Below are 12,500 nucleotides of genomic sequence, written 5' to 3'. Positions count from 1 at the left end.
CAAAAATAGTCATGAAAGAACTGCTTACATCAAACAGGAAAGTGACTGCAAGCGAAATGAAAAGGGAAGCAAGTATCATTTAGCCCAAGAACTCAAAGGAGACGACACGTCCTTTTTACATGACTCTGATTTCACAGCAAAGTCTGGCTGGTATGGAAAGAGTGTGGGTAATGCCAGTGCTGACAAGTTGGAGAAAGAAGATGTTGATCCCATGATATTTGTTGATGTTCCAGAGGATGATTGGGGAACAGAGGTGGATAATGATACAGTATGGTGTAATCAACAAGGAGATGAGTCACCTGCTACATGGGGGAACGAGAAGCCAGACTGGAAGGCCAAGCGAGAGAAGCAAAAGTCAGAGTGTGAGGATTCACACAGGAGAACTGAGAGCCCTGGACGTAGGGGACTCATCCAACTGCCATCCCATGGTTCAAACAATGATGGACAGGAACCAGTCACCTCTTCATCTCACCATTTCAGGTCATCAACACCTGTAGTGCAAAAACATTTATATAACCCTAATAACCCAAGCAAACCTGTAGCTGTCGTACCAAGTGCTCGTGACTTGCCCCCAACCCGTGACATGCAAAGAGAGGTGGTGAAAGGTGCTGGAGACAATGTGCATGGTGCAGCGCCTACTCATAACAACCAACTAAGTGAATATGTTATTGAAGGTCAGAGTCCGAAAGTAGACCCATCGCTTCTGTACAACATCCAGAAAGGAGAAATGGATATCAATTATTATGTAAGCAGTAATCAGCTTCCCTTTGAATTTCGACGGATAATGGACATCAGGCATCACCTCCAAGTGTGTTACAAACAGCTATTAGTGACTGACATTCGAATCTGCCAGGAGAAGAACATTGAGGGAAACCTGTGGAAGACGCTGTACTATGTGATAATAGAAAAACTGAGGGAATACATAAGTAGGGAGCCAGGACTCAAGGATCGCAGTCTGGCCACACTAATGATGCTTGTAGAGGAGGGCCATAAATATTTACAAGACTTACTGGAAGCTCTGCAGAGGGAATATAATTTCACACTCGAAGAGCACCTGGAGGAGGGAGGAACCTCAAATTCTGTAACAAGGGGCAGGGTCCGGTTGGCACTGATGTCCGGCCAGAAAATACTTCTCTCACTGGGGGATTTAGCACGGTACAGAGAGCAGTATAATTCAGCTCCCAATTATACATTGGCAAAGAAGTAAGTACAAATATACATAGGATTCCTTACAATTTATTGAGGTATTGTTATGTGTTTCATAATAACATATTACAAGAATATGCTATTATGATTTGTGACAAATAGATGGAAATTTGATTCTCACTGAAATTTTAAATCTTTTCATGTATGAATGTAAAATAGCATTTAAGTAAACTATATCATGATATTCTCAAGCTATATACCATTGTGTTATTTTTCAGATGGTACCAAATGGCTCTCCAAGTTCACCCAAGAAATGGACGTCCTTTTAACCAACTGGCTATTATTGCTGTTAACCAGGTTGGGCTCTTTTATTGTTTTTACAACTTATTTTTAAAAATTACTTGTTAAAATCTTTGAGAATGATTTGATTACAAATTAAAAATAATTTAACAACACTGTCTTCTCTCCACCCACAGAAAAGGCCATTAGATGTTGTGTATTACTATGTGCGCTCTCTCACAGCTTCCAACCCATTCATGTCAGCAAGAGACTCGCTAGTGTCCATGTTTGACGACATACGGAAGAAAGTGAGTTTGCTGTTTGATTGTATCATTGTTACTTCTACTACTGCTATTATTGCTACTATTACAATTAAACTTACTATAGTATTTCTTTATTTATTACTATTATACTGATTGTCATCATTTTTTTATTTAATAATGAATTTACCTCCATCACATAAGTACAAGGAATAAGCATACCCTAAGAATTTTCTCCCAGGTATGAGAATAATTTTTCTTTCTCCCTCTCTTCTCCTCCATTCCCTCCAATACCCAGTACCAGGCAGCACAGCGTAGCGAGCCAGACCAAGACATAAGCCGCAGGAGTGAGGGAAGGGCCCTTAGTGGGGAAGGGTTACGGCAGGAGATTTGGATTAGGCCGGACAGCGGGGCAACCAACCGCCGTACTCTCTCACAGTCCAACAATGATGACAACAGCGGAGCCTTGGATGACCTGAAGAAGCTGCCACTGGAACAGGTAGTGGTTGTTAATTACTTTCATGTTTACTATATTTTGTACTTTTGGGCCTTTACATTTTGGAGATATTTAGTTATTGTTTTTCTCTCTCAGTTGTGGCTTAGTAAACAATGTTAAAGTGTGAATAGACAAAAGTTTTTTTTTTAATTTCATCTAATGGAAATTAGATTAACAATGTAGTTCAGCTATATTTTGATAATCTGTATTTGGATTTGAGCATCTTTTCTTCTACCTCTTCCTCTTCTTCTTCCTCTTCTTCTACCATTCCTTTTCCCTTCCTCTTGTTTCCACTCCTTTTCCTCCTCCTCCTCCTTCTCTTTCCTTCTCCTCCACAACCTCTTCTTCCTCTTCTCTCCTCCTTCTTCCTTCCTCCTTCGGCCTCTTCAAGTGCTTCTTCTTCTTCTTCCTTCTTCTCTCTTCTTCTTCGCTCTCCTTCTTCTTCTTCTCTTCTTCTTCCACTTCTTTTTCCTCTTCTTCCCTTGCTCTTCTTCCTCCCCCCTCTTCTTCTCTCCTCTCTCTTCTTCCTCTCTCTCTGTCTCTCCGCGTCATCCTTTCCTTCTCTTCTCTTCTCTTCCTCCACCCTTCTTCTTCCACCTCATCCTCCTTCCCTTCGCTACTCCTTCCTTTCACTTCTTCCTCTCATCATCTGCTTCTTCTTCTGCTTCTTCCTTCGTCCGTTCGTCGTCTTCCCTCCTTCTTCTTCCTCCTTCCTCTTCTTCTTCCTTCTTCTTTTCCTCCTTTGCTTCTTCTTCTTCCTTTCCTTTCCGTCGCTCTGCCTTCTTCCTTTCCACAGTGCTTCAGCTTCTTTCTCTTAACCATAAATTCTAATTCTCAACTCCTCCTCCTACTTCCTCCTTATCTCTGTCTCCTCCTCCTCTTCTTCCTCGTCCTCCTCCTCCTTCTTCCTCTCCTCCTCCTCCTCCTTCTTCCTCCTCCACCGCCCCCTCCTGCCTCTACCGCCTTCCTCCTCTCCTCCGCCCTCGTTTTGCCACCGCCTCCTCCTTCCTCCGTTCTTCCTCCTCCTCCTCCTCCTCTTTTTCCTCCTCCCCCCCTTCCTCACTTTTTCCTTTTCCTCCTCTCTTTTTTCCTCCTCCTCCTCCGCCTCCTCCTCCTCCAACGCTCCTCCTCTGCGCTCCTCCTCCTCCTCCTCCTCCTTGCCTCCTCCCTCCTCCAGTTTTTCCTCCCGTCCCTCCTGGCTCCTTTTCCTCCTCCTACCCTCCTCCATCTTCATCCTCTTTTCCTCCTCCTCCTCCTCCTCCTCTCCTCCTCCTCCTCCTCCTCTTCCTCTTCTATTCCTCCTCTCCTCCACCCCGATTATTCTTCTTCCTCCTCCTCTTCCTCCTCCTCGTTCCTCCATCCTTCCTCCATCTTCTCCTCCATCTCCTCCTCCTGACCTTTTTCCTCCTCCTCCTCCCTCCTCCTCTCTACCTCCTCCCTCCTCCTCCGCTTCCTACTCCTCCTCCTCCTCCTCCTCCTCCGTCCTCCTCCTCCTCCTCCCCTCCTCCTCCTAACCATAATTCTCCTCCACTCCTCACGCCTCCTCCTCTTCTCTCCTCGTCCTCCTCTTCCACACCTCCCTCTCTCTCCAACCTCTTCCTCTTTGTTCCTCCAAAATTCGTAATCCACTTCTTCTCCTCCTTCCCCCTTCCGTCCTCTGTCTTCTTCTCCTCCTCTTCCTTCTTTTCCTCTTCTCTCTCATCTCCTCTTCCTCAGTCCTTCCTCTTCCTTTTCTCCTCTTCCTTCTGTTTCTTCTTGCCTCTCTCCTCTTCTCTGTCTTCTTCTTCATCTTCTCTGCCCTCTGTCCGCTTCCTTCTTCCTCTTCTCGTCTTCTTCTTCCTCTTCTTCCTCTTCTTCTTCCTTTCTTCGTCTTCTTCATTCTTCTATCGTCTCTTCTTCTTCTTCTTCTTCATCTTCATTCTTCTTCCTCCCTCTTCGTCTTCTTCTTCGTCGTACCTACTTCTTCTTCTTCTTCCTCCTCCTCTTGTCTCTCCTCCTCCTCTTCCCTCCACCGTCCGCCTCCGCCGCCGCCTCCTCCTCCGCCTCTCTCCGCCTCCCTCCTCCTCCTCCTCCGCCTTCCTCTCTTCGCTCCTACCTCTTCGCTCCTCCGCTCTTCCGCCTCCGCTTCTTCCTCTTTCCATCCGCCTCTGCCTCTTCCTCCTTCTTCTCCTCCTCCTCCTCCTCCTCTCTTCTCTCCCTCTTTCCTCCTCTTCTTCGTCCCTCCTCCTCCTCTTCCTCCTCTTCCTCCTCCGCCTTTTCCTCGCTCCTCCTCTTTTCTCCGCCTCCCTCCCTCCATCGCCTCCTCCGTCCCTCCTCCTCCTCCTCCTCCTCGCACCTCCTCCTCCCTGTCTCTCCTGCTCCTTTCTCCTCCTCCTCCTCCTCCTCCTCCTCCTCCTCCTCCGCTCCTCCTCCTCTTCCTCTTCCTTCTTCCTCTTTCCTTCTTCCTCTCTTCTTCCTCTTCTTCCTCTTCTTCTTTCTCTTCTTCCTCTTCTCTTTTCTCCTCCTCTTCCCTCATCCTCTTCCTCCTCTCTCCTCCTTCTTTCTTCTTCCTCTCTTCTTCTCCCTCTCTTCTTCCCACTCTCTCCTTCTGCTTCTCTCTTCTCCTCTCTTCCTTCTTCCTCTTCTTCTTCCTTCCTTCTTCTCTTCTTCCTTCTTCATTCTTCTTCGCCTCTTCTCTCCTCCTCCTCCTCTCCTTCTCCTACTCTTCTTCTTCTCCTCTTCCTCCTCCTCCTCCTCCTCCTCCTCCTCCTCCTTCTCTCCCTCCTCCTCCTCCATCTACTCCTCCTCCTCCTCCTCCTCTCTCCTTCCCCTCCTCCTCCTCTTCCTCTCTCCTCTTCCTCCTCCTTCTCCTCCTCCTCCTCCTCCTTCTCCTTTCTCCCTCCTCCTCCTTCTCCCTTCTCCCTCCTCCTCCTCCTCCTCCTCCTTCTCCCATCTCCCTCCTCCTCCTTCTCCTCCTCCTCCTCCTCAAGATTCTCCTCCTCCTTTCTACCCTCCTCCTTGTTCGTTCCTCCTCCTCCTCCTCCTCCGCATCCTCATCTTCCCTCACTCCCTTTTCCTCCTCCTCTTCTCCCTCTTCTTCCTCTCTCCTGGCTTACCCTTCTCCTCCTCTTCTCCTCTCCTTCCCTCGTCTCTTCTTCTCCCTCCTTCCACCGCTTCTTCCTCTTCCTCTTCCTCACATGTTCTCCTCTTCTTCTTCTCTGTTGGCCTGGTCTTCTTCTCCTCATCTTCTTCTTCCTCTTTCCGCGTCCCCTTCCTCTTCCTCCTCTTCCTCTTCCTCCTCCTCTCCTCTCCCTCCTCCTCCCCTTCCTCTAATACTCTCCTTCCTCCCGCTTCCTCCTCTTCCTCTTATCTCTCCTCCTCCTCCTCCTCCTCCTCTTCCTCTTCCTCCTTCCGCTCCTCTTCCTCTTCCTCTTCCTCTCCTCCTCCTCCTCCTCCTCCTCCTCCTCCTCCTCCTCCTCCTCCTCCTCCTCCTCCTCCTCCTCCTCCTCCTCCTCCTCCTCCTCGTCCTTGTCCTCCTCCTCCTCCTCCTCCTCCTTGTCCTCGTCCTCCTCCTCCTAACCATAATTCTATTTTTCTATCTCCCTCTCTTGCAGCTCATGAAGAGATTCCTCACCAGTTATCTCCACTGCCATGGAATGCTCTTTTCGCGCGTTGGGCTTGATGGCTTCCGTGAGTGTTGCATTGGCATGCTGCGTGAGTTCTGCGTCCTCCTGCAGTCCACACCTCCGAGGCTGTCCACCAATCACCTGTTGCAGATTCTGGCCATTAATATGTATGCTGTTAGTAACACGGAGCTGAAGGGTAAGGATGATAGTTGATGTTTGTGTTGTTAGTATGGTTATAAATTTCATCTTATAGACTTCAGTCAGTTATTGCTCTTTTTAAAATATTATTTCTGTTTTCCTTTATCTTTGAAATTACTTAATTCTCAGACATTGCTAATTGTTTGATTTTCTTGTATCTGATCCTATTTGCATCACATCTTTAATGCGTTTGTCACTCCTGATATATTAGATATTTTCTTGTGTCCCTATCACTCTCTCCCTCACTGTTCAGACAATCGTGTTGGCAGTGGGTACAGATCAGCTGCCCAGGAGTTGGCCTTGGTGCTGGCACAAGAGATGTTTGGGTGTCTGGCACAGCACGTGGTGGAGCTCCTCCCACACAATGTTCAGCTCCAGTCTTTCCACCCACAACAGCAGCAGCCTCACCAACAGCAGCAGCAGCAACCAGTAGCTGCTGTGGACCCCCAGAGGCTGTTCACACCGACCCTTGCACACTTCATGCCTCCTCTTAAGGTCATTGGGCATTCTTGTTAGTCTTTTAAAGCATGATGTTGGTGTGTTAACCAATTCTCACCGGTTGACTTGCTATCACGTTCAGTGGTTTTTGGGTCATATGCCGGAGACAAGATATTTAGTTAAGTCTGGCGCGCTGGGTGAGTGGGCGTACAGTACTCGCTAGTGTGCCTGAGAATCCCGAGGCTTTAGGCCTATGCATTCGAATACCCCGGCATTCCGACCATTTAGAGCCGAAATAAGCCTGGTAGGAATGGGTTAAAACTATTGCAAGTGTGGTGGTTTCTTTTTAGTGATTTTTTATATGGTAAAGATAGTGAGTGGTGTGCATTTCATCCTCCCTTTTTTTATTGTTGTTCATATTCTTTGTTTTCAAAAGTAATATTGCTGATATCCTCTATGCTTCACGTCCTATGAGATGCATGATCCTAAGGCAGGTTTTTTCCTTTAACCAGTTGAGATTCTCATGTTTATTGATTAGCCTAATAACTATGGGTTTGTGTAGAGCGCATATTTATCCCTCTGGGGAGCACTTGCAGATACCTGGCTCTTCTAATGTATTGTTTTCAATCTCTGCCCATGGTGTGTTACAAGTTGCACAATCTATTAGCATTATATACTTTGTCTTTGGAATTCTGGCGATTCTTGTGCAACACACAATTTTTCTGTTTTAACATATTGTGAAGTCTATAATAACCATTTGCTAGGCTGATATTAGCTCATTATATAAATTACACTCTGTGTAAAGGAATTAATGTGTTTTTTTATGATGACAAAATTGAAGTTTTGCAAATATGACCCAGGCTACCATTGCTTCTGAATATGATAGTGCTCAAAGCAAGTATGCTGACAAAGAAGCACTTCACACTCAAAGCATATAGACTGGATCCTCTTTCTCATATGATGGTCGTAACAGACTTTGCACCAGTCCTTCTGTTTTCCTCTGCTAGTTTGTTAAGCTGCCCTGGAAACAGCACTCTGGTGTCATTCTAGGGAAAGGGACCTGCGCCTGTTACTTACCCCCTCTCATATGGGTATACTGTCTGTAGAAACTGAAGTGCCTTGGCATGTTTATTATTATCATTATCATTTTCGTTAACCCTTCCGAGACAAGCCACAATTTAAGACTGGGCATCTTAAGATGTATGTGTTTTCTGTTATTTTCTAGACTTATGGTTTGATATGTGAGTCTGTCCATGATATATTAGCAAAACTATACTAATTATAATTTGGTATGATACCATAGTTACAAACTGCCTAATTTCAAAAAAGGAAAAATGCTGTATGAAAGTGATCTGACCTTGTGAAAAATGTCCATTGTAAAAAGGTTAACTACTAAAGATGTAGACATACTTTCAGTTAAGAAAGTATAATCTGCATGCGGCTCCTCTCATGGCATGGATGTCTTGCCAACTGTTGCTAAGGCCATTCAAATCATGACATGACATGCATACCAACCTGAGGAATAGCCATTGATGCCTTGGGATATACATCTTGCCTCCTTGAGTTATCAGTTTATTGATTGCACAGTACCTTTGGAGTCTGCAGATTCATGGTCCCTCACATTGAGTGGCTGCGTCTGCCAACTTTTACCAACTTACCAAATGCAAAGATCTCATCATATTGGTACTTTGGAACTCTCCCTGATGCTCCTACCACAACAAACTATGAAATATGCTAGTGTGTCATGGGACACAATAGAGAATGGATGTTTGTCCCCCTAACCATACCACAAAATAAGTTATAAATAGGTTTAAGATTAAAATTATTAACCCATTCACGCCGGGGCGGAATTTCGCCTACTCCCGATAACGCCGGGAAGATTTCAAGCGCGCAACCGTTCGTGCCGGGGTGTTTTCCCGCTGCGCGCGGTCGCTCTGACGCTCGCAGAGCGTTTTTCTTCACCCACCCTATCCTTATGGATTGCGTGATTGCGTTAAGTGTAATCATTGTAGAAGTAGTGCTATGTTCAGAGGAGTGTATATCATGTCGAAAAAGATGTTATAGCACTGTTTTTTTAGTGTTTTTTTTAGATTCAGCTCGCGGTGAACTTTTTCCATATCTTGTTCTTTACTCCTATGTTGTAATAACTACCAATGGGAAGTGGAAGCTTCTAGTGAAGTGGGTACAAACATAGTTTATTTTTTTTTTCATTTTTTTTTTCTTCCTAAACGAAAAGAAGAGAATATGAACAACCATACATGTGCATACAAGTGATGCAAGTAACAGCAATGTTTTATTAATCAGTGTCATTTTCTTTTAGTGCAACAAAAGAGTTATAATTAATTTTTTTTTTTTTTTTTTTTTTTTTTTTTTATATTTTTTTTATTTCCTCGGCCAAAGTAATTGATTTTACGATAGTCTTTCGACTCGATATCATTTATCAACAAATCACAGAGGAACAGCAATCCCATGGTTAATCAGATACGTATGTACTGAGACGTGTTCATATTACGTTATATCCATTTCCTACTATTTAGAACGATAAACTAGAACAGCTAAGACAAATCAAGTATGAAAATCGAATTGTACTAAGAATAATCTATCATTCTAATGCGGACGTTTCAGCACGTCGCTACTGGCCTCCCGGCGCGCGGGCCGAAAATGTAGCACGTGCCAGGACGTCACCCGGGTCCGGGGCTTTTTTCGACCACGTGTCAGCACGTCAACCGGCGCGAATGGGTTAAAGGGAGGCTGAAACACTGATGAATATATGTCAACGAATAACAGATGAAGCCAGTGATTTTAAAATTACTTATAAATACCAGAAGTTCCACCCATAAACTTGTATTGAGATATCCTTGCATCACTGAAGTTGAAATTTTTAGAGAGTTGGACTTTTTCTTGAGATATATTCTTGTGGGCCTGGTTAGTATGGTTAGTAGATGGTAATATATAGCTCTTGTTTTTTTTTAGTAAAGTCTAAGCATTTGTAAAACTGCTAAATTTAGAAAATCAGCAAACTCTCAATCACTCAATTGAAGACCCAAGAGTCTGCACACTTTCTTCAGGTACTCTACATTAACAATTCTACTAAGTGATACTTATTTAATGGATATGATGTATGGTAGATATGCAATATAAAAATTGAAAGGATTCCCTAGCCATATGCTTAGTTATGTAGCTATTTTAAGGCACTGTAACTTCCATATTGACTTGATTCTGTTTTATTATTTTGATTTGTGAATTTATGCTCTTAGTACTTTCTCTAGCCCATTTTTATGGTTTGTGTTAATGTTGGATATTTGTTTGTTTATGCATATTTTTTTGTAATTGATTATTTCTTTTCTCATTTTCTTTGTTTTTGTGTTGTTATAAGATTTAGTCTCTTCAATAAACTGTTGTCTTTGTTGTTTACTTTGTTTTGGTGACCATCATAAGGTGATTTGTGTTACAGGCTTGGTGTGATTGGTTACTCTACCACAGTGCTGTCTGGAACCCACCTCCTGCTGCCCGCGAGTACTCCACTTCGTAAGTGCATCCATACCCTTTTACACTTTGAAACCATAGATTTCTGTCTGTTGAAGAAGGGATCTCATGTGGAAAAACTATTTGTGGTCTTTGCATTCACAAAAAAATGAATAAAAGTGTGTTTGTGTGCGCGCATGGGCATCTTAGTGGGCACGTGCATGGGTGTGTGTGTGTGTACATTGGTGTGTATTTGTTTGTTTGGTTATATATTCATTCACTGTTCGTGTAAGTATTTTGATAATCTTTTTCTGTATAATCAGAGGTGTGAACTGCGATCCTTGGTCCAGTGTGGCGGAGTTAGCAACCATATTGCGTGGATTTGGGCCACCTGATGTGCATCTGACAGATGCAGCCTCGGCAGAGGCCGTGCCAGTGAAGATGATGGAAGACGGCTTTCTTAGGGGTTACGAGCCCTTGCTGCCTGCCCACCGTACTCTGTCCTACTCGCCATCCCATGTTCACTCAGTAAGTTATGAACTTTGAGAAATGTTTAGGACTTTAGATATTGTGGTAGAGCTTTAATGGACTTAGTTAGCTGGTGCTTTAAACAACCCATGTCCCTCACTGGATGGGTCGTTTCGTGCATTTTAAGGCGTCAGTGCCGGGCTTCGTCGCACGCTTAGGGCCTAAATCAATTAAACCTTGCACGGCGTATGACGCGGGCACCCGTGCTATCATGATTAAAAAAATCGAATCTCCGTCTGTGGCCGGCGAGCCACGGCGGTGTTAGACCCAATTCCCGCCGGGCCGGTCTTCGTGCTTTTTATGGCTACGTCGAGTGCCGGGGCTACTCGACGAATTGGCCTAAATCAAATTTATCTCATCTGACTGGCGTTATTTGACGGCAATCCGATGTGATATCATATTAGTCAGTAATTCGCAGTCTTTGTGGCCGGGTGCGGCATGCGCTGGCATCCCATTCCCGACGGGGCGTTTCGTCCTTTTTATGGGAGTCAGTTGCCGGGGCTCTCGAACGCTTTGGCCCTTAAATAAATTATATCATTGCGGCGTATGAAGGCACCCGTAGCTATCATATTAATAATCGCGTCTGTGGACGGCGGCGGGGTTATTGGGGAATTCCTAACTCTGTATTTCTTCTTGTCTTGTTATTCCTGAGAAATGTTAGTGTAGATATTAATAATGATTTCCATGTGATCCTTGTTTAGAAATTGTCTTTTAATTTATATTTGATAGGAACATTAGATTGCTTCTATTTTTTATCATTGATGTTTACTGAAATAGAGACTTTATAGTTATTTTCCCCTTGAAAATAGTCAATTGATGGGAACAGTGATAATGTACACTGGAAAATTAAAGATTCTATGAAAATCCTGATTTCTTTTGTGTCTCAGGGTCGAGCCTGCGACTGGGCACGTGTGTTGAGACTTCAGACTTGCCTGTGTCAGTTCCTCTGCGGTGTGGACCCACCGGTTTTACGGCTACAAAAGACAGACCAAGGAGATGTGCTGGTGTCTGTTGTGGATACATCACCTCCAGACACTCCAACGACCTCAAGGGTATGGAGTTTTCTGTTTGTTTCCTATAGGTGAATTAGTACAAAGGCCTGCTTCTTTGACATGAGGGTAAAAAAAGTGGTATTACAATGCTTAATGCCATTTTACTTATTTATTCGTATATTTTTACATTAGATATTCAATAGGTCTATATCATCTTTCAAGATGAAGTTCCACTGAGGCAACATTCAAGCAACATATAGCATGCCACATGATTACACAGGCTTGGTGTGTTCAGACCAGTTCAATAAGAAACATGTGCCATGTGATATTGTCACATATAGCAGGGGAAACTTGATGCTTGTTACAAGATTTAGCCCCTTGTCAAGTGTTACATGGTTTTTCAGCAGTCACTAGAATGATTCTACTTTGAAAGCAACAAAATGAATTGGTCAAGAGTAAGTATGTAAGTCATTGAAGAATTTAAGAAATTGATTGAGACTGGGGCCTATTATCCTAATAAGGCAAAATTACTGGATTGCATAACATCAAACAAAGCAGCAGTGACTGTATCCTGACATTCCATTGATAAATTGGCTCATGGTTGGCTGAGGCAATGAAAACAAATTTTTGTCATTCAGCATTAGAATTACCATTCATTCAACATAGAAAAAGTCTAGCAGATTACAGGCTACCTATTACCCAGTGTTGCCCAAGGTAGAATCCTGCCTTCTGTTGTAATATCTCATTCAAGCTAAATTTTGTTTGTTGTTTGTAGATTACTCAGGTCATTCTCTCTTCAACAGCTCTCCCTGAGTACATCAGATGTAGAGATCGAGGACTCGTTCAGCGACAGCGAGCCTTCGGACATTGAAGAAGAGGTTGAGGCAGAGGCAGGCTTAGATGATGACACACCCTTATCCTCCACGGTAAAGCTGCTCACCATGAGGAAGAAGATGTTGGAGAAGAAGCAGAGACAGCAACGGAAACTGCAGGTGAGGAATGAGTCTCTGTGCATGTAAGAGTTTGGGTCCCAACTCAGCTTGTCTTTTTTCTTTACTTCCCTTTTTGACTTCTTCTCCTTCTCCTCTTTCTC

The 12,500-nt window shown here is 44.1% G+C and overlaps 1 protein-coding gene across 1 annotated transcript in view; it reads left to right on the top strand.

The window, feature by feature from the left end:
* Nucleotides 1-12,500, top strand: part of LOC122266916 (Smg6 nonsense mediated mRNA decay factor) — a 25,184-nt gene that overhangs the window by 8,392 nt on the left and 4,292 nt on the right. The window contains exons 2-11 of the mRNA XM_043036880.2: nt 1-1,203; nt 1,425-1,503; nt 1,623-1,733; nt 1,984-2,184; nt 5,775-5,982; nt 6,238-6,479; nt 9,877-9,950; nt 10,211-10,415; nt 11,303-11,467; nt 12,211-12,399. The exon at nt 1-1,203 is cut by the window's left edge and continues 1,700 nt beyond it. Coding sequence (XP_042892814.2) covers nt 1-1,203; nt 1,425-1,503; nt 1,623-1,733; nt 1,984-2,184; nt 5,775-5,982; nt 6,238-6,479; nt 9,877-9,950; nt 10,211-10,415; nt 11,303-11,467; nt 12,211-12,399 — 2,677 coding nt within the window. The remainder of the gene's footprint in view (nt 1,204-1,424; nt 1,504-1,622; nt 1,734-1,983; nt 2,185-5,774; nt 5,983-6,237; nt 6,480-9,876; nt 9,951-10,210; nt 10,416-11,302; nt 11,468-12,210; nt 12,400-12,500) is intronic.

This window comes from Penaeus japonicus, unplaced genomic scaffold (assembly GCF_977035675.1).
Source record: "Penaeus japonicus unplaced genomic scaffold, GWHDUDI00000001_assembly GWHDUDI00000022, whole genome shotgun sequence".
Taxonomy (NCBI): Eukaryota; Metazoa; Arthropoda; class Malacostraca; order Decapoda; family Penaeidae; genus Penaeus; species Penaeus japonicus.
This window is presented reverse-complemented; position numbering and strand designations above follow the sequence as displayed.